A 21,998-nucleotide genomic window follows, 5' to 3' on the forward strand; every position below is an offset into this window, starting at 1 on the left:
CGTCATCCCTTCAACGGTCACGGTTTTGGGAAGGCTTTTTGATATCTGTGCTCGTAGAGAAGACACCAGATACAACTACAGTAGGATCAGAAACATGTAAGTACGTGGTAGGCTGGATAAAACTTTACAAATTCCCTTCTAATACTTGAGGAGAGAAACGAAGCAGCAGCAGAGCTCAGTTCTGCAATGAGAGAAGTTTAATTAATAGCTTTCAGCACAATGCAGAGGTGGTTTCTCTAGAATCCTGGGACTGGGAGAAGCTCACTCCTGCGTGGATTTACAAGCAGGGTACCTGTACAAAGCAGCAGCTAAACCCCAGGACACAGATGATGAGTTATACGGGGAACTTGCATGGGGCTGTATTGCTTTATAAAAAGGGTTTTACTAGCACACGTTTCAGATGACTTGAGAGCTCAGTAGTGGCTTCCTGAATAATGTGGCTGGCTCAAACTCACACCAATAAAACTTTTACACCAGACCAAACTGCCACCTAGTATTTTAACATCACACATTATGCAGGGAAGCTGTTTTAGAGAGCTTTAAATGCTCTATATTTGCTCTATTTCCTCATGTCTCCAGCGATTCCATGGCTGCCAGGAGCAAATGGCACCCGGCTGCACACTTAGAGGCACATATACAACACTTCTCCTGGTCCTGGATGGGAGCTGGTTATTAAACAAAGATTAGAAGCACAGACAGGCTCTGTTTGGTCAGAAAAAGCCCATTTCTGGACCTGTGTTTAATACAGGGCTCGCCTGTGACAGATGCACAGCCTGAACCTGATTTCAGGGATGCTCTCCTGAATTAGCAGAGCTGCATCCATCGGGACACAGGCAAAGCTGGCTCTGAGCCACCTCCAGCTTCTGAATCCTCATGTATGCTAGGAATCAAAGGGCTGGTCACATCCCCCGAGTGGAATGAATTAGTTCCTGACAAAAGATAACATTTTCCTGGAGAAGGCTGCTCCCTGAATGGGAAAGTGCTGAAAGGGGCTGCATTTCTGTAACGTGAGTGTGTGTTTAAGGGTCCCCTCTGGATAATCTACATGTAAATGAGGCAACATTTAGTTGCAAGTATCTCTCAAAACTTAAACTGGCTGCACATTCTGAAAGTTAAGTAAAAACAGAACCAAGGGAGAGAACCCCTAATTACCACATAGCGAGGGGACTGATTAAAACCATCAGGGCAGGGATCCTGTGTTTCATTAAATAAATATACCAAGTCGAGCTTTATTGTTATTTTAGCTGATGAAGGAAAAGCAAAGTCTACCTCTGCATGCATGAAATTACCTAAATTCAAAGTCTCACTGGCAACAAGAGCAGTGCAGGATTATTTTTTTTTCCCCCCCTAATGTTTGTATTTAAGTAGCCCACTACAGTCACTCAGATTAATATGAAATGTTGAAGCATAGTTAACCTCTGGCATTTTTAAAATCTACACAGAGCCATTTCTTTGTATTTCACATGGCAGGGTGTAACTAATAAATGCAACATTAAAACACCATTTTAATTCTCTTTTTCAACTAAAAGCAGAGAGGAATTACAGAGCATTTTGGCGTAATGGACAACACCACCACCTCACTCATTCTCTGGAACATGGGGGGTTTTTTGCTGCTTTCTGGCTACTGCATTAAGTATTCAAAACCGATTGCCAAGAGCTTGAGCAAACAGCCTTGGTGAGGTCATTTCTGAGTAGCAATTTCACAGGGGGTTTACTTCAATTAGAGCAAGGCAGACGTGAATCTGTGTGTAGGGAGCAAGCTCCCTCCTGCTACTACCAAACCCAATTTAGTTCCACTGCTCCAGACAGGAGGACACCTTTTTTCCTGGGATATACCAATATTTACAGTCCATACCTCATTAGTCAGCATTATCTCAGCTGACATTTCTTCCAGAGTTTTTAATTATGCCAAAAAGAAGTCTCTACTCTTTTTCCATCGTTTTCCATTCCTCTGAGGGAGCCCTGCACCCAGGAATGGCACTGCTGGCTAATGGGATCCAGCCTCTTCAAGGAAGGATTCAGCACAAGCTCAACATTTCCACAGGAGAGAAAGTTACAACTCTTTATCAGTTATTTTTACCAATTACTTCAAAAGCTCAAGATTTAGGAGCTTTGTTCAAGAGCAGAACAAGTTAAGACAGAGTAACTTTCAGTGTCAAGGTCTCCATGCCCCCCCTCTCTCCTAAAGTTTATAACCCTAGAAGCAAAATAAATGAAAGTTGGAAGAAAAGCAGTGTGGCTACACTGAAACTTGCACCATCACCAGCATTGCTATTTTAATTGGTAAAAACTCCTCTCCAACTGCTTGCTTTTATATCATTGGTCTGTAATTTTTGGTAGTGACGTTATGTTTTTAAGGGTTATGTAAGGCTAAAACATAATCCCATACCTGTTTTCCTGGGCAAGCAGTATTTAGAGCCACATTTTTCCACAGAAATGTTCAATGAGCCTTTGGCTTTTGTGAAAGCTCCACAATGCAGCGGGTAGAGAAACCAAAATATTTGCTTCTCACATCTCCAGTTGCACAGAGTGCCTCAATTCTCCAAGTACATGGAGGCAGCATTCATGTAAGTGACTATAAATTTAGAAAATACAGCCAGTGATGAAGAATTACAAAATAGTCTGCTGTAACCTTCTTTCCCATCTTCTAAGCTTAAAATCATCAAATCATCAGGCAGGTTGTGCCTTCAACTCTGGTTGGGGGGGGACAGGAAAGGAAAGGAAAGGAAAGGAGAAAGAAAACAAGCACTGAAACCTGAGACCAGATCTCAGGCAGAAGCAGACTCACAGCCAGACTTTAAACCCTAGGTTTTGAAGGTGTCTGGACAGTGAAAACACTGATATTCTCAGACACTGCAATAGCTGTAACTCAGGTGAGTTAGCAAAAAAAAAAAAAAACACCAAAAAAACCAAACAAACAAAAAACCCATTCAATTGCCAGACAGAAAACTTTGAAGGATTTTTGTTGGTTTGATTTTGCTGGAGTTTTTGGTGGTTTGGAGATGCGGTGGCTTTTGAATTTTTGTTTCATTTTGGGTTTTTTAAACATCAGAAATATTTTTTACTGTACCAATGGGTACAAAGGAACTCAACAACCCCTGGTTGTGGCAGCAAGCACCCCAGTCATGAAATGAAGTTATTTCTCTATGGAAACTCCAAAGGACTCTCTGAATTTCGTGCTCTGACAGAATGAAAATTCTACATTTGAAACTTCTCTTTTTCCACCTCACAAAATCACAGCCTCAACCACACAATTCAGCAGCACTTTCCAACCTGCAAAGTCTCCTGCACTCCAGGTGAGGCACAGATGAGAGCAAAGCACACAATATAATGCAATGATAATGATCAGAGAACAGCAGCTGGTCCTGAGGTCCAGCTTGCTCAATCCCTTCATGAGCAGCCTCAGCAGGTTTATGGGGAACACCGTTTTAGGCTCCCCACTTCAAGTGGGATGTGGATGAACTGCAGAGAGACCAGATGGTCTCTGCCTGGAAATGGTGAGGGTACAGGAGCTGGGCTTGTAGAGTCTGGCTTTGAGGACACTTAAGGCCAATTTAAAAAGCACCTACAACTATCTGAAGGGTGGCTACAAAATTTATGGAGTCAAATTCTTCTCAGAAGCAGCCCATGATGGGCACTGGCACAATCAGAGACTTCAGAGCCTCATGCTGGATATCAGGAGAAACTGCTTCACTAAAAAAAGAGAGCAGGTTGCTCAGTGAGACTGTGGCATCTACTACAGGGGTGTTTCCCAGATTTAGAGATGCAAAGCCATCACTCAGCTCATCTAGTTCTGGAGGAGTCCAACCAGAAGTGTAAGTGGACTGAACAACCTCCAGGAGCAAATTCTAACCACCATTTCAATGATTCTAAGCTGCACTGCAGCTGAGATTTCCAGCTTGCAAAGTATTAATTTCTATTCCTCTTCCCACTACTTCTTGGGTTTAATTCATCAGCTCATTATACTTTCACAATGAATCAATCAAAAGTACTTGAAAAATCCCCCCAAAAAACACAAATAAACCCTAAAACACACTGAACTGCAACTTCCCTGATGCTGAATGTAACAGAGCACATATCCAAGACATTACTGGGAAAAAAGCCTACCAGATATTTCTATTTGAAACACCTTGCTCCTTTATTAAATGCTGCTTTTGTCTTAGTTTGTCATAAACTGAGGAAAAGAGAGAGGCAAAGGAAGCTCATAACTCCCCACCAATAAAAATAAACCTAATATTCATTCAACATTTTGAGCAGACCCAAACACTTCAGCAATACTTAAAGCCTTCAACACCACTGTCTGCACTGCCTGAATGCTGCTACCAAAGAGGGGCTGATGACTTACATTAGGAAGTTAAGGCCAAAGAATAATGTATCCCAAAGAAGCCAATTGGAAAAAAAAAAAATAATAATCAGTGAACAGCTGTGTGATTCCTGCACAACAAGTTGTGGGAAAAGCAATGCAGCAAGGTCAGGTTCTGATCCATTACATCACTGGGAATCAAGACAGGCTCTGTTGCAGGAGGAAGCCATTAAGGATGTGAAATAAGCACTAGAGATGTGAAATAAGCTCAGAGTCCAGTCCACACTCTGCAGAACGGGCAGCAGAACACACTCATTAGCATAGGCACATGAATGCCATTATTCAAACAAAATTAATACTACGCTGCTCCCAGCCCCAGCTACTCACTGTGCCAAGCCATGCGTATTTTAAGAGGAGGCACAACTCAGACCCCAAGAGATCTCATTCTGGTTCACCTCATGCTTTACTAACCCTTATATCCAATTAAGGCTGCCAGTTTTATGAACTCCTATATATTAACGACCACACAAACCTGACTGTACCCTCCCAATAAAATGAAAATACTGCTTGAGTACCCTCCTTAAAAGCTGAATAGAAGCTTGATCCCATGGTTATGATCCCATTTTGGCTTGCAGAAATAGACAATTGTATTATTAGTCAATTACAGAGCAGGTTTCTGACCAAATCTACCAATCCCTTTTTCTCAAAACTAATCTAGGTTTTAATGGTTGATCCATTTACTCACACTCCTCAAAAAAACCCAACTCTGTAACAAATTATTATGATTATAATGTAGTAAGCTCTTCTCATACCATTAGGACTACACAGGGGATATGTAAGAAAGACATCCCCAAGGAACTCAGGGGTTTAACTACAGAAAAAGTCCTGCTGTAAAATAAGCACTGGGATTTTCCAGAGGAGAGGAGATGCAGAAGCTGGTTAATTTACGGAAAGATTTTTAGGAAAGTGAAGGCTTTTGTCTTAGCAAAACTGAACAAAGAGAAGAAGCCACTATCTCAGGACAAAAAATTATACAAGTGGAGAGTTCATAGCAGCTCTTTGCGCAGGTATTTATATAGGCACCTTCCACCCCTAAAAATGAGTACAAGGAGAGCCAGTACTTCAACAGGAACCTCTTTTGGTTTTACTCCCTATTATACCTCTATTTGATGCTCTTAACCTGTAGATCTGAATAGATGACATATGTCTTAGGATCCCTGGCATTTCAGAATGTACAAGAGATGCAGTAAGGTTTTTTTAATAACAAATGAAGGTCAAGCTAAGTGATTAATGAGTTCTTTAACGTGTTATGCTGATTTTGTTCCAAAATAAGCAGCTGCTTTCTATGACCTGCCTCATTTCAACAGCAAATCACAAAAATGAAGTAGAAATCACTCCCACACGAGTCTCCTAAAGCTCGTGCTGTTCATCACAGAACAAGTCCAGAATATAACCTGCTGTCCCTGAACAACAGAAAAGTGTCCTCAGATGAACCAGTCCCACACAACAAATACTACACATTTTTCCAGCTATTCCCTGAGCAAACACCCCAGTAACAGCTGAGAACAAAAAGCAAGGTTAGGAGAGCAGTTGATTATTAATGCAGATCCATATTCAGACCCAGAAGTCAAATTAGAATGTGTCTATCAAGCCCTAATTGAGACGAATCAAATACAACTTCTCTGTCTTCTAGAAATCACTCTGGGTGACAAAGTCAGCTGAAGCCAGCCCATGCAAGCTCCATGAATATTTTAAAGCAAGAAATATTGTCTCCCCCTCCCCACAACTGGCTCAAGGGACCTGACAACAAAAGATCTCGTAACTCTAAGCAAAATACAGATTGAAAATACAAGTGACAGTAGCTTCTCACCATTGTGGAGTATCAGAAAGAGCTGTAGCCCACAACAGATTGTTCCAATCAGCCTTACTCAACCACTCAAGCACTCCTTTGTTATGCACTCTCATCAGAGAAATACTTGGCAGTGTTCACATGTAAATCACCAGCAGCTTTTTGGATCACTTCTTTTAATGTAGAATCAGCTCAAAGTTTTCAGAATTGGGATGTTTCACTAGAATGCTTCTTTCAGGAATACAATGCGCTGCTGAGGGCTCAGGCAGATGGCTTGGCTGAGACAGTCTGCCATTTGAACGCTATCTCCCGTCAGATTTAAATAAAATCAAAAAGGAAAAGCAGCAAATCTTTCTGACAATATATTGCACATAAAAAAAGCAGCAGTTACTGGAAGATAGAGGGTCATGAAAGAAACTGCCTCAGACACTGATCCCAGACCCAGGGTTAAACCCTACTGAAGTTTTTAATTTCTAATGAATTAATTGGTAGCTCCAGTCTCATTCTTGACAGATATATCACCAGGACATCCAGCAATATTTGGCAGTATAACACATAGACTTCACCTTACTCCTGTTCACAGCTCCATTCTTTCAAGCAGCTGGACAGGCATGACATACACAAGCCAAATTGGAAAATGCCCAGAGAACAAGCCACCCTGTTATATGGCTCCCTTCAGTCAGAATTAAAAACCACAGATGGGCCTGGGAGAGAAAGTTTTAAAGCAGGTTTTCATCACAAGAAGTTTGCTTAGCTCCTGTTCTGTCTGTCCAGAATGCCTCCCAAGCATGAGGCTCAGTGTGGATTTGCTGCAAATTTTAGTTAAGGAACATCTCCTTTACTAAAATTAAATTAGGAACTGCTGGAGAAATTATCCTCTCTCCCTATCTGTCAAGGCAGCATAAGCTGACCAGTCCTGCACTACTCCTCAGACACACTTGGAAGCTCTGCAGACTGTGCAGTTCATTACACACAGATTATTGTGCTTATCTCGCATAAGCAGATAAGAAAACTGTTCGCTCTCCAAAGCAAGTCACTCCAGTATTCCCTATTTTAACCTACAGCTCAAGGAAAATGCATTAATAACTCTGACCCCTGTGATCTAGCCAGGGCTAGAAAGCGACTCAGCTCCACTAACCAAACACCTTCTGCAGCCCCTGTCACTCCATGGGCCGTACACACACATCCTCCCATAGCCACAGAACCCAGGCCTTGATCCCTGAAAACAGAACTAACCCCCCAAAATGAGTCGGTGGGAGGGGGAGGCAGGGGCTGCTCTTCTGCCTAATGTACCCCAAGCTCCATGTGCCCATTCCTCCCTCCTCTGCTTTCAGCCCAGCACGACCAACTAAGCGAGGGCTGAATCGGGCCCCTCGTATATAAACGGATCATTTGAACTTATGCAGCTTACTTTAGGTGGAAAAAATTCAAGCTTTAAAAAAATGAGCGCATAAAACATAAAAAGACATTTAAAGGGCGCGGGCGCACGCGGGGCAGCTTTACTTCTCCCTGCCTGGTGAGCAGAACAGATAGGCTGTTCTCTGAAACTCTTTTAACTGCAAACCTTATACCGGCTGTGTGTATTTTGGACCCTTTCCCATCCTACCATGATTTCCTGTCTGAGTCTGCAGCCCATGGCAACAGCAGAAAATTGAAGTGTGGGCTTTGCAGATGGTACAAGGCCAAATGCCCCGTGCCAGCTCGGTATCTTCTGCCGTAACTTCAGAATTATCCAAGTCATGGCTGTGTGGCAAGGGTTACCTGCACGCTAATAAGTTATATTCACTTTCATTTATAAATTGTGCTTCCCTTAGGGGAGCTCTGGCCTTTTGCAGTGAACGTGAAAAACCACAATCACACAGCCTTGCATATACATCATCACACTATAACAGGAGAATTTTGAGTATTCCAGAACTGCTGTGGAGGTACAAGAAAACGCACAGAGTTTTATCACTCAATTCCAGCAGGTCACAGGTCACCTCAACTGTCAGAAAGCAAAGCTAGACAGCCCCCTCCCCAAATCTATGGATGTGCAGCACATACATCATCCCACAAAATAACTTAGGGTGAAAGCTGCATTTCCCCATGTCTGCTACAAAAACACGAGCCATAGAATTACACACACAGGGAAAAAGTGCCAGAAACAATCCCAAGGTTGCTTTCCATGGAGAAGTGTTGAGCATGAATCTTCCTTGAGTGGCTTTAGTAAGAGACTCTGCTTCTGGCATTGACTTTAGAGAAGGGAGCTGGAGAATGGACACACTTTTTCAAAGGAATACTATTAACAAAAACACACCAGTCACCCACATGGCACTCACCAGCACGGCCAAAAAACTACCTCAGGGCACAGATGCTTTAAATCCCCCTATCCAGGTTTTCCATGGAAGGAACGGTCACCAAAGCCAAAGCTTCTCCCACCTCAAGGTGTAAATCCCTTAAGTTTATTACAAAGTACTAAAACAAAACCACCTCTGACAAACACGTGGCCTCAATCTAAGCCACTTTGAACCCAGGCAACTGCTTCAGAAAGAACCCAGTCTTTTCTGATAAGCAAAAACTGATCAAGTACCCATTTAATCAAGTGGAAGTTATTCCTTCAGGTGCAGCAAGGTTAAACTTTGAGGTAAGCAGCACTCCCCACATGGACTCTGAGCTTCTTTCAGTAGCAAGTCATTGACAACAACTCTGACTAATCTCCTGATCTTCATTCAGTTTGACCAAAAATGATACTCATTCAAGCCAAACTTTCAACATATGCTGACAAAGCATAACAGAAATTTTCATAACACTTCCTGTGGGGGAAACAAAAAAGCTTTTAAAAGTCTTTATACATCAACAATAGAATGAGATAGCTTACTGAAAACAACAGTAAAGATTACAAATTGGTTACTGCCATTATAGTTTTTCACCTTCTTCCCTCCAAGTCCAACTGTCCCTACAGTGCAAATATCCACAGATGCATTATAAAATTGATTTAACACCTTAAAGGTACAAGGGAGCACGCTAAGATTGTAATAAAACGGTATCAATGCAGCTCATGAGAAATTTTTATGATCTCTAGACTAAACAAAGTCCCCAGTGCAAGCTGAGCACAAAAGCGGGTGGGGGGCTGGAATGAAGATAACATTCAAGCAAAGAGCAGAAATCCAGTGTGCAATTAAAGAGAACTTACATCCACCCCCACAGAGGAAATACATTTCATTATATGTTATCTCATATTATTACAGCGAACACCCATCCCTAAGGTTTTGGTTAGGCCTGTGGTGTTATCTCAGGAAATTGCACAAAAACTGGGAAAAGAAATAAAAAGGAGCCTCACAACTATTTGTAAGAGGAATCAAAGATAAAGATGAGTGAACTGCCTAAATGCAGCTCAAAACCCTGGTTTTTGCTCTCACCTGACATGAGTCAGTGGTGCCTGGAGTACTGAGCAGTCACTTAAACAAAACAAGAAACTGACTTCCACTAAATTTTAGTAAAACATCAAAACCCCAAACAGTCTGAACAATAAATATGAGGCAAAACTGACCTAATTCCCTACTTTAACCATCTGCCAATATTCAGCTCTCGTCCTTCAGCTCCAAGAGTAGTGTGCTTTATTCACAAACAATAAAATGTAAATATTAGAAGAAAATGTATTCACTGTCATCTTTGAATTAATCAGGAAAAAATCCAGAGCTATATAGGATTAAAAAAAAAATAGATAATCATGCCTCTGCATGCTTATCTTTCTAATGTATAAGTCCCAGCATAAACAGAGTTGTATTTTCTTCTTTATTCTCCAGGTCCCAGGCAACAGACTCCAGATTGGGATAGAAATTGAAGCGACAGAAGTATCCAACATGGACTGTGATGCTATAAACACTGAAGAAAGGGACAAGCAGATTACATCTTCTGTAGTGTTCCTTTCCTCTCATCCCCAAAATATCATAAACAGCTTTTACTTTGATCTTGCACAGCCCCACAGCAAATTTATCAGTTGTTATAAATCTACATCCACAAACTGAAAAGCTGCTCTGAAATGTTTATTTGGCTTCAATTCTTTGTCCCAGGATTATACCACAAACACTCTTCATCATCTCAAGCATTTTAGTGTCACTACACAAAAACTACAGGAATTGTTTAAGCACATTTTCCTTTTTCTTCTTTCTGCTTATGTCCAGGCTTTTTAATTGTTGGACAGGGAGAGCCAAATGCAGCTTCATGACAGATTGCTCTGGCATTTCGCTCAATTCAGACTAGAAGCAGGTCAAGTACAACATGATGCGAACATCAAGCATGTTTTAAGAAAGAGATGGTCCAGGTGTAATAATTAAACAACCAGAACGAGCCTGACAAGTGCTCAGGTGTACAACTGACCTCGGAGTGTCTGGGTCAAAGCCACACAAAGAGCACCAAACCATCCCTGAAACCTGATTTAATGATGCTCCCAGGTTGCAGCCCAGCACCTCAGCTCTGCTAGGGGGCAATTCCAGAGAAATGCTTCATGTGAAATCACAGCGAAGAGCAATCCAAACTACTGCCCCATACAGGAGCACCTCAAACAGCATCAACTGGACTAGGAATCAGAATTAAGGAGCAGGTTTTGAGCAGATGAGGAGGAAGAAGTTTACAATTCTAAGGGGCTCTCACCTGCAAGCACCACATAACAAGTAGGTTTGAACAGACAAGGATTTCATAGCTCAGAATTCCATTTAACTTTAATCCTTAAGTGTCCCCTCCTGAAGAGCACAGCAGTCACATCATCCCCTTTACTCTGAAGTTAATTCCACACTATTAATTCTATCCCACATCTCCCAGGCTCACAGAAGTGCAGCCACCACCCTGGCAGGCTGCAGGCAGACACTTGAATTAGGGATTAATTAGGGGTTGACAAAAACACCTCAGCCTTGCCCTGCCTATCACTGGCCTCTCCTCTCTGCCTTCCCAAGCTCACCAGGTCATCTGCTGGATCCAAACCCTTCCCAAGGACCAGGCTGAGCTCACAGATCCTGCCTGGCTTGTGACCCAAGGGCAAGTCTGGATGTGTTGGGGGTGAAAGGAACAAACCTTTCCTCTTTCTATTGCTGCTTTCTTGGGACAAGTCCTGTGATGCAAACAAGACAACTCCACTCCAAAGGCTCTCCTCACTCATATGGTTGCAAGGCGATCCTTCAGGTCCTTTCCAACCTGGTATTCCTTAAAAAAAGCCACAACTTGGAACCCTTAAGTTGACTACACTCTCAACAAGGTCCACCAGTTTTAGATATATATATATACATATACACACACACACACATTTGTGGGGGGTTTTCTTTGCCTTGTTTTTTTTTTTTTTTAATATAGCTGCTCTTCCATACAGAAAAGAATCAAGAGTTCTGTTAAAGTACTTTGGCCCAAATTTATAAATGAAGAAAGCACAAAGCCACCACTGTCCTAGACTTACTGCTGCCTCAGGCTTATTTGGATTTAATCAAATGTCATGTTAGGCACTTATGTTGAAAATACCACGTAAATCAATCCCATTAAAACAAGAGGAGCACCAGAAATTATTGGTTTTATCCTTTTGTTCATCAGCCTGAATTCTCATAGTTCAGCATGTGCAAATGGACATTTCCTCCTGCTGTCTACTGGTGGGGCATAACTTCATCAGGGAGAGAGGTTTTCCTTAATGTCAAGTTTGCAAAATCCTGAGCCTCCAACACTGGGAAATGTTTATAAATAAGGACCACATACACTGACTTGCGAAGCTCAGCCCTGACAAAATGCAAAGTGAGAGTTCAAATGTAAATGGAGCATTATTTTCATCTTGTTTCCAAACATTCAGGAGAATTACACAGCTGAAAGATTAACTGGACACTGCAGAGCATCCAGTGGGTTTATTGTGTTTACAAGCCTCTGTTTCTCTTCTATTGAATTCTGCTGGCACAACTGACAAATTGCTCAAGAAAAAGTAAAATGTAAAGCGCATTAGCCTTCAAGGAAGGACAACAAGCTAATTCAGTGAAGATCACAATAATACCACTTCTGGCCTGACTCAATTTTCTTGCATTGCTGTAAAATGAGTTTTTAACAACTTACTTCTACTTCAGCACCAAGATTTTGGGTTTAAGCTCCCAAGTGCAAGCAGGCACTTTGAAGCTTCAGCTCTCTCTGAACTTAATTAAGTGTTTGAGTCCTCACCCATCCTCCTCTGCACCTTGGAATTGTTTACTGTAAATGTTTCCAGCACTTTACTTATGTTTCCTGCAACAGAGGACTTCATAAATTGAAACATTTCCTTTGAGTTGCTGCAGACCCATCCATTACAAAACCAAGCTGGGGAAAGGGACAGAAAAATCAAACAGATGAAGAAAGCTCTAAATGGACCATTAACTGGAATAACTGAATCACATGATGTATATCAGCAGAAACAAATTATTACAGCATGAAGAAATTGCAATAACATTACTACCCAAACAAGATTTTTCAGTGTAAAAACATGTTTCATCTCAACCCCATTATCAAAACAAAATTTATTCAAAATTCACCACTACCCTTTGTTACTACTGGAGTTAGTTTTGGAATAACCCCAAATTAGGGAGGATTAAGATATCAAAACAGAAAAAAAAACCCATATATATGACATCCATAGTTTATGGACTATAGAATTTATGTGTTCCTATATATAAACTACATATAAACTTATGGAAGTTGATTGGCAACCAGCAACTCTCACTTGATCAGGTGAGTTGTGGTTTCAAATCACATAAGAAATTAAATGGGGTACATGAGGAACAAAAACCCCACTCTGGTGGCTCAGTTCAGCAAAATCAGCTGCAGGATCTCCAATTTAAATCCAGGTACTCCAGTATCAGAAGACATGTACATCAAATACACTGCATTTTATTATTAATAATGTTAACACTCAGAGCTCATTCCTCATTTTCTGCTGACACAGACACACAAAATAACATGTAATAGCACCCCAGATATTGCACAGGTGTTCACTGCGAATCTTCGTGCTAAACCAGCTTTATTTTTCACCTGGAAAATCAATTAATCAATGAACCAAACACCAGAACTCCGTTGTCACTTACAGATAAAACTCTGTCCTGACCCCAACAATATTTGTTCAGTTCAACTCAGCTTTGACAAAAAAAGGTCACAGAGTTTTCTCTCCAAGAGAAACAACTCCTCTCTTTCACAGGGTTAAGTTGCCACCGACACTGATTCCACTAAAAATTTATAAACATCAGCAGCATTTGCTGCTGGTAGTTATAGACAGAGGGATTTCAGCACTTGTTCTTAACCAATTTTATTGAACAGACATGAATTTTATTGCCATGGGGCAATATCAGCAATGTGAAGGATTAATTAAAGACAGCATCATTACATCATTAATTTTCCTTTACTATAACTAATATAAATATATATATGGACACCCAGTAAAGTGGAAAAAATAGGCAGGTTAAGCCTTACTTGCTCTGTACTTCAACATAAGATACACAATTACAAACACAAACATCTGCAGATATGCACCTGGTGGTTTGTTTTTTGTAGGAGAGGTGAGCAAGTGTGTACAAGCATTAATATTTAGGCTTAAAGAATTTGTCCCTGTGGGTTTGTGGATAGAAATCCAAGCTCTTGGCTCTGTAGGAGTAGAAGCACACAAGGTGGGTTGGGGGTCCAGAGGTGAATAAAGCCAAAGTTGGAATAAGATCATAGCTATATGCAGCTCACCCAGCATGGAAATGTGTACATAAGTTATCAAATACCTGCCCAGGAATCCCCAGAACTGCTTCCAACTCCTTATTCAGGCAAAGTAACCCAGAAGACAGAGGTTTTTTTTTTTTTTTTTTGTTTGTTTGTTTTTTTTGTTGTTTGTTTTTTTTTTTTTCTCTCTGAAACAATTTGCAAGCCACCTGCTGTACCACTATAGGAGCCTTATATTTCCCCTCAGTTTCGTTTATTGATTGCATTTGCAGCTCTCTTCCCCAAAATGCCCCCCTTCCATCATGCAGTGCTTTCCTGAAGACTTGTGGAGCTTATAGCTTATTAAAATTGATGAGGGCCTTGATGAGCACACCAGTTTGTTCAGCTCAGATAACAAAAGGACATTCTGCTTATTGAAATGTCATTTTCCCCCCATGCTGCATTTCAATACAGTACTGTGACTATGCAGAAATAAAAAAGTTACTTCAGACCACGTGATGGGTATAAAGAGGAATTTTCATCACAGCACAGCTCCAGAAAATTCTCCATTAAAAAGGGGTATCATTCTTAACCTGCATTATTGCAGTGTGAAATTTATAAACTAACACAGGGTTGGTGACAGTAAATGCTACGCCTGTGTTTGATGTTTGATAAGGTTTGTCAGTCATCAGTATTAGAGATAAGAAAATTCATGCCTTGTTTAATTTTATAGAGTCCAAACCACTCCCTCACACTGTGAAGAAAGGTTATACATTTCCCCCACTCAACCCTTTCTAGGAAAAATACCTCAAAACACAAGTGGAATTATTTCAGACCCTATACTTCTTCATCCTCAGCTGAGCAAACCACAAGACTCATTTGTGGATTAGTTCATCCAGGGAGAACTTCAAGTGTTTGGGCTAAGAGGTACATGAAGAAACAGCACTATCAAGTTAAATTCCAACCCTTCCCCCTCTCCTTTTTTTTTTTTTCTTTTTTCCTTTGGCCAAACATCTGTCAACACTTCTATCTCCAGAGCACCGGGATGTGCTGATGCATTAAACAGCACAGCAGGTGGACTGGCAGACACAGGAGTGCCTGACCATAACCAGAGAGTTCAGTACAACCCAAGTGCTGTAATTAACAGGGCAATAATATCAAAATGTATTTGCAGTGCTGACAGCTCAGAGACTAAAGAACCACGCACCAAACATGGGCAAATCATGTAAAAGAATCACATTCCCAAGGTAAATTCAGATTTCAACTTCTCTTTCAAGCATTTTAAATTAATAGACTCCAATATTCCAAATTAGCGTGTCTCAAAATCCCTGTGAAACCACTGAGTGCATTCTCTACCACTGCAAATATACATCTCCATGTAAACAGAAAAATAAAACATGTATTCCAATTTACACTTGCTCTACCTTTCATTAGTTACACTGTTCAGTAGCTGCTTATCATTTTTGCTGCTTTAGTTCAATTTTCTGTCCAGCAACTGCATTGTTTCTGCAACATTCCACCTGAACTCTGACTAAAAAGACCTTACCCCTTGGAGGCATTAACACGCCCAGAGCCTGGCAGAACTCAGGGCCACAAGCTCGGGTCCTTCCTCCTCCTTCCAAGGCAGAGCCACCAAGTCCCAAGCACTAAGTCAGAACTCACACTGAGGCTAGAGAATGGCTCACAGAAGCAGCAAAAAGTTGCTTAAAGAACAGCTCCACAGAAAGGGCAAGTAAACAAGCAAGCCATAGATTATTATTCCTTTAAAAACAATATTGGAATTCCCCCATAAGCATTTACAGAGTTTTAAATTTTACCCTTCACACAGCAGGTGTTGATTAAAACACATTTGCTGTAACACATAATATTGCTCTTCCAGCCTCCCAAACTTCAAGACCAGTGACTGGACTGTGGTCTTTGATGGGAGATTAGTCACTGAAGAAACACAGGTCTAAACCTCAGCCTCATGAGAATTTAGGAAGATTTATGTATTTACTTACCGTTTCTTTGACTAAAGCAGCAGGCTGTCCTGATCTAATAATGAAAATGGTATTCAATAGATCATAATGCCAGAAATGTCCATTATGATAATCCTGTGCAATCTTCTGCATAGGACAGCGCCATGGATTTCATCCAGGGATTACAATGCTTGACTGGAGCTACAACTGAACCTTTAAGTGCTTTTTATCTCTGACATCAAACTCAGGGCTAGAAAACAAAACCCAACGCACACACAAACACACCAAGTTTGCAATTTAAGAGTGCTCCACTAAATGTTTTTACTAGAAAAGAAACAGAAGTGACAATAAAGCAAGTTTTCTTGTTCCTGAAACAGGAATAAATCCAGTTATTTCACTGCCAGATCTACTTCGGATTTAAATTAATGTAAAAGACAAGATCATTTGAAAGCACTATGCAGAATGATGTGAATACTACTCATTTACAATTCCTACAGGGAGAAGAATAGAGAAGTTATTTCAAGCTTTTTTTGCATCCATATAAAACCATTTGTGGCCTTCCAACTGCAAGAAAAGCCATTTAGAGGACTCACTGACTTGTGTCAGGTAAAACACTAGTGACAGACTGTCACAGGAAATCACAGGATGCCTTCATGCGCGGTTTTATTCAATTTCCAGACTTAAAAAACGCATTCAGTTATTGACAGGATTGATCTGAAAGGCAGGAACAACAAAAGAGGCAGCAGAAGCCAATCCTTCTGTGGCCACCGAGTGCTTGGCTTTCCACTGTGCGGGAGCGTTATCATAACTGACCATTTGGTGCTCTGAATATTTATAAGCATTTCCCTGCACACTCATCCCTCTTCCCTTTCAACACCAGCATCCATTCACTCACTGCAGTTCTTCCAGGGAAATTTCTCTCAAGAAACAGATTAAAAAAAAAAAAAACAACCCAGAACAACAAGCTGAGCCAGGGTCCAGCTCTTCACTTTACACACAGAACCTGCGTGGTAGAAGCGCAGAGCAGAGAAGAGCTGAAATGTATGTTTCGGTTCCTAGAACCAAAATATTTTACTCCATGTTCCCTAAATAAGGAGCAAGGGAGGGGAAACAAGACCTCTTCTCAGAGCTGGTGGCAAACAATCACTCCCACGATAAACGAAGAATGACAAGTGTTTTTGCAGACACGGCATCCTCATACCTCTTTCATCACCCAAGCGCTTTTAGTTCGAAGTGTAGACGTCTGTGTCTGACCTTGAAACTTAGAGTTACGCCTTGAGCCAGAGCCAGGAGAACATCCCAAAGGCTCTTCCCATTTGTTTCACAAATGTTCAGTAATGCTGACCCAATGGGGACAACTCCCTGCAGTCACCTACTCGTGATCGGAACCACAGAATTGCTTGGCTATAGGAGAACCGCAGAAAATCAACGCACCCAGGAAGAAGGTGAGTCAGCCCACCTCTGACAATTTCAAAGGTTTTTTTTTTCCCCGTCAATTTAAAACAGCTCATTTAATTCTCTCTCGATGTGATTCCCTTCTGAAAAGGCCAAGCCCCTTGGTTTTATAGAGTTAAATCACAAACGCGTTAAGCATGGAGCAGTCCACCGTAACAGAGGCCAGCAGAAGTCATGAAACCGTGGGTGGTACACAAAATACTTTCCTGAACTGGACGTTTCCCTGCATTTTCCATGGAAAAATATGGTATTCCTCAGTGTGACAATGCAAAATAAACAGCGCAGCTCCTTAACACAACTGTCACGGCTTAAGCCTTCCAAACTGCTGTAAGGAGATGCCAACATTCCTCTATCAGCTTAAGTGTTCGGAAACTTCGCTTTCCAAACGAACGACAGCGGTAAGTACCTTAACACTGTGCTATTCTCAGCACCGAGGCACCGTCCTACACTCACACACACCCTCCGGTTTATGGCAGGAAAGAACACCACAGGTTTCTGCTGAATAACAAAGAATTCCGAAGTATACAAGGTTCAAGGTTTTTTCTGCTCATAAAGTGAATTTTACTGCCGCAAAGGAAAAAAAAAATAATAAGGCTTTCCCTCTCCAGGCTGTACGTGGTAATAGCATCTTTAAGATGAAACTACAAGATAACTCGCTGTAAGATAAATTTTGTTTAAAATAGATACAGTGGTACTTTCTGGACGACAGCAGCTTGTAAAGCACATTTCATCTTAAGGTTACAGAGAATCTATTTGCACGCCAGCTAGAAGGAAAATGCTCAAAACAGCAGCTGGTGGAAAGTCAGATGTTTGTTAGGACAACAGGGCTCGGTTTCCCACAGCCTTTACTAAGCTGGTACATCTTAGGAACCGAGCAGGGTCATTCCTGCCTGGCAGGACCGTCATGCCTGCTTTACGCACACACAAACCGCGACCGAGATGCAATCCAGATGCAAAGAAAACCCAGGAAAACCCCAAGTCCACAGAGAGCGAAGACTTTACTGTAAAGCTTGCTGGTACGAAGACAACAGACTGTAAAAGCTGGATCTTACCATTCGCGTTTTTCCCACAGATGAGGTGCTCGTAAGGTTGCAACACTCCCCAAAGTTCCGCATCGTTGTTGATAACCATCTCCAGGATTTCAGCCGAGATCTCCCCTCCACCATCGGGGCTCTGACTCGCCAGAACCCTCGCCTTAATCTCTTCCACCAGGTTCTCCATGCATGCGGTTAAGGAGATGGCCGCGTACTCGTGGATCCTCACCGAGATCCTCGTGTCCACCATCCACCTGAAGAACCTGCCCACCGAGAAGGTGAGGCCGCAGCGGGCGGATTTGCCTTTCCTCAGCCCATCGCCGGCGCTCATGCTGTACAGGGAGAGCGCCTTGACAGTGGCCAGGACGCAGCTCTCGGCCAGGGCCCAGCTCTGGATGAGTTTGATGGCGCTCTGCACCTCGAAGCGGGTGCACTTGGAGTGCATCACGCTGAGCCGCTGAGCCTCCCTGGACACCCTGATCAGGGCGCGCCGCAGCAGCTGCGAGAGCCGCCTGACAGCCTCCTGGGAAAAGCTCCTGCCGTGGCCCTCTCCCTTCCCTCTGCGCAGGATTCTGCCGATGTCTTCATCACTCCACGGGTATTCCTCGAGATCCGGCAGCTTAGGGCACTTGGAGAAGATATCTGCGACCTCGGGGTCTTCGGGCAGCACGGTGTTCACGGTGTCCCAGCTGTTATTCCTACTGTTCATGGAGCCCGAGTAGTACCACCAGTTGCCTCTGTGCTGAGAAGAGGTGAAGGCTTGCGAGTTGGACTTGGAAGAAGAGAGACTAAGGGACCTGCAGGAATCCCCTGCCCCATAACCAGAGTCCAAAGTTAAATCCTCCAGGGTCTTCAGAGTCGAGCTGTATATCCCAGCCATAGGAAAGACGGGGAAAGCCAAGCGGCAAGGACAAGCGCGAAAGGTGAGGCTAGGGCAGATTCCCTAGCGAGCCCCGAGCGGCACGGGAGGATTGGCAGCGCATCGGGCAGGAGGCCTCCCTGCGGGCCCGGCTATGTCCATCCCGGCGGGAGGCTGCGCTCAGCCATGTCCCGCTCGGGCCGAGGTGGGGGGGGCGCGGAGGCTGCGGCAGGACGGGCCGAGCCGAGCCGAGCCGGGACGGGCGCTCGGCGGCGGCTCCGGCGCAACTTCCCCGCCGCGGCTCCGCCGCGCGCCCCGCACCGCCGCATGCAAATGAGCCGCGCGGCGAGCACCAATCGGCGGCGGCGGGGAGAACGGCCCGGCCAATCACACACGAGAGGGGCGGGGCCTGGGACGGGGCTCGGCAGGGAGGGCTCGGCGAGCGGGCCGTGCCGGCTCGGGGCGCGGGGGCCGTGCGGAGGTCGGTGCTTGGAGCGGGGATGGAGCGGGCGGCCCCGGGGATGGAGCCCCCGGCGGGAGCCTTTGGGGCACGGCGGGCCCTCCCCAGCCCGAACTCCAACACGGGCCGGGAGCCTCGCGCGGAGCGGAGGAGCCCAGCGCGTCCCGCCGGGTGCGCGGGACCAGGGCGCCCCCGCGCGGCCGCAGCGCGGAGCCGCGAGTCTCGCTGCGTTTCGGGCTCGGCTCCTCAAGTACCTGTAATTTATGGAATTGAACTTTAAAACGCGCTCTGCCATCTTCCTACGGGACGTAGCCGCCACCAAAAGTCCCAAACCCGGTGCTATTTACCGCACCCCGATCCAGGCAAACACGATAAAGCAAGAGAGAGTGCGCGTCTTTGATAATGCTGCCACTGTGACGAAGTGTGTAGAAACCTTCCTGCTCAAAGGATGACGTTTTTATCTGCTTGTTCTCTATTCCTGCCATATTCTCGCTGTTTGTAGGATATATGTGAAAGGGTATGAGTAGAAACCTAAAGAGAGTAAATTAAAAACTTCTCACAAAAGCTATTTTCACGTGGAAAACTATTGTCAAGACAGATCTTATACAGCCCTTAACCACAGACTAACCACAGACTAAAAAAATAAAAACATACATCTTTTCCACAGTGATGTTCCCTTACAAGATACACCTTCCAACTATTATCAGCTTCAATAAATGGCTTTCCAGAGGTAAGTTCAAAATAACAAATTGTCTTTGCACCATGAGGACAAACTTTGTTGCAGTAGGACGAGGGGGAATGTTTTTTATCTGATGGAGGGATGGTTTACATGATACAGGAAAGATTTCCTGCTTCAAAACTATAATGCCTTATAGGACATCCCTTTGTCTTTTTGTACTGCAGTATAGGCATTACTTAGTGTCAATAAAAATATAACTATTAGGCACAAATTAAATACTTGAAAAATCATCTATTTTACTTATTCACTTCTGCTCACAGGATCAGGCAGCTTTGGTTTATACTAAAATATTTAACAATCTGCATAACTTCCACTAGCTGCACCCCAAATCTGATTTTATATATAAGATCATCTTTTATCTTTCTTGTATTGAAGCCTAGCTATTCTGTAGCTCTCAGCTTTTTCATAGCTTCTCCCCATGAAATCATGAACATGCAGCAAAACTTGTCTAATCAAAACAGACCTAATTCCCTCAAAGTAATTCCGATTTATGTGGAAATCTTAACACCTCAGCATCTCATTTGTGCTCCACTGTCAGCTCAGAAACTGGTATTTTTACTGTACAACTGATTCCTTGCTCAGGTGTTATTTTACAGATCAAAGCTAACCCTGCTATTTTGGTGTATTTTTAGGCTATATTTTTAAGAACTGACAATACAAAACTGACAGTAAACATGGGAAATAGGTCCCTGAATGTGAGACAAGGCAGGACTGATTCAAAGCACCCAGTTTTAAGTCTCATGTGTTCAACCAATACACTTCTTCATAAAAAATTATCATATTTTTTCTTACCTCTGTATTTAATCCCCAATCTTAGGGTGCCATGGACTACTGCAGGCCTCTTAAACGAGACTTTTGGTGGGTGACCATGTGGTGCCGCCTCAAAAGCAGGGTGTTTATTTTTTTTCCCCTGTTAGTTCCTCTAAGGTCTTGCACAGAAGACTTGTGTTTTCACAAGGATCACTGCAAGAATGGGAATGGGGCAAAAAAAGGCAACAGAGTTGGCCTCTCTCACCAAAAATCCTTCATGCTTTGTTTTTTGATGCCTCTTCGCAAAAGCTTTCTCTAAAACACATCCTGTTCCATCTCCTAGGATTCATTTCAACCACAAAAGCAAGGCTAAATTGACACAGAGAATTGCTACACAGATGGCAAATAGGAACTTGACATTATTTAGGAAAAATGCAGCTGTGCAAGCACTCAAAACTCCTACAAACCACTTCTGTTCCTTCCCTTTATCACACTTCTCCCATACTCCCACACAGTTTGTTATTCCTGCCATTCCATATAATTTAACAACATCAAAAATTATCTGGTTTAACAAGCAGTGTCTGCTTTCCCCCTTTCCTCAGACAGTATTTTCTCACTGTAGTATTTATTTATAAAAGAAAAAACTTGGCCAGATAAATCCTTCTCTCCTGCTTCTGCAAAGGTATCACCAGACTTTTCTACAGGAGGAAAAAAAAATATTAGAACAAAAGCACCACTGAATGGGGAAAGGATTTTCCTTACTGAAGATTTAAACCTCAAACTCCAAGATGTTGAACCCAATAAAGACAAAAAGTCATACATCAAAACACCCATGAAAACAACTTAACATTCCTTGACTTATAAGGCACAATAAGTACTCAGCTTTTTTTTTGTTTGTTTGCATATGTTTCAACTGGAGCTATCAGGAATCCCAAGTT

General features: G+C 42.8%; 1 protein-coding gene across 1 annotated transcript in view; it reads right to left on the bottom strand.

The window, feature by feature from the left end:
• Positions 1-19,132, bottom strand: part of ABTB2 (ankyrin repeat and BTB domain containing 2) — a 110,996-nt gene extending 91,864 nt beyond the window's left edge. The window contains exon 1 of the mRNA XM_062494565.1: positions 18,271-19,132. Within this exon, the coding sequence (XP_062350549.1) occupies positions 18,271-19,132 (862 nt within the window). The remainder of the gene's footprint in view (positions 1-18,270) is intronic.
• Between the last annotated feature and the right edge of the window lie 2,866 nt (positions 19,133-21,998).

This window comes from Cinclus cinclus, chromosome 6, assembly GCF_963662255.1.
Source record: "Cinclus cinclus chromosome 6, bCinCin1.1, whole genome shotgun sequence".
Classification (NCBI taxonomy): Eukaryota; Metazoa; Chordata; class Aves; order Passeriformes; family Cinclidae; genus Cinclus; species Cinclus cinclus.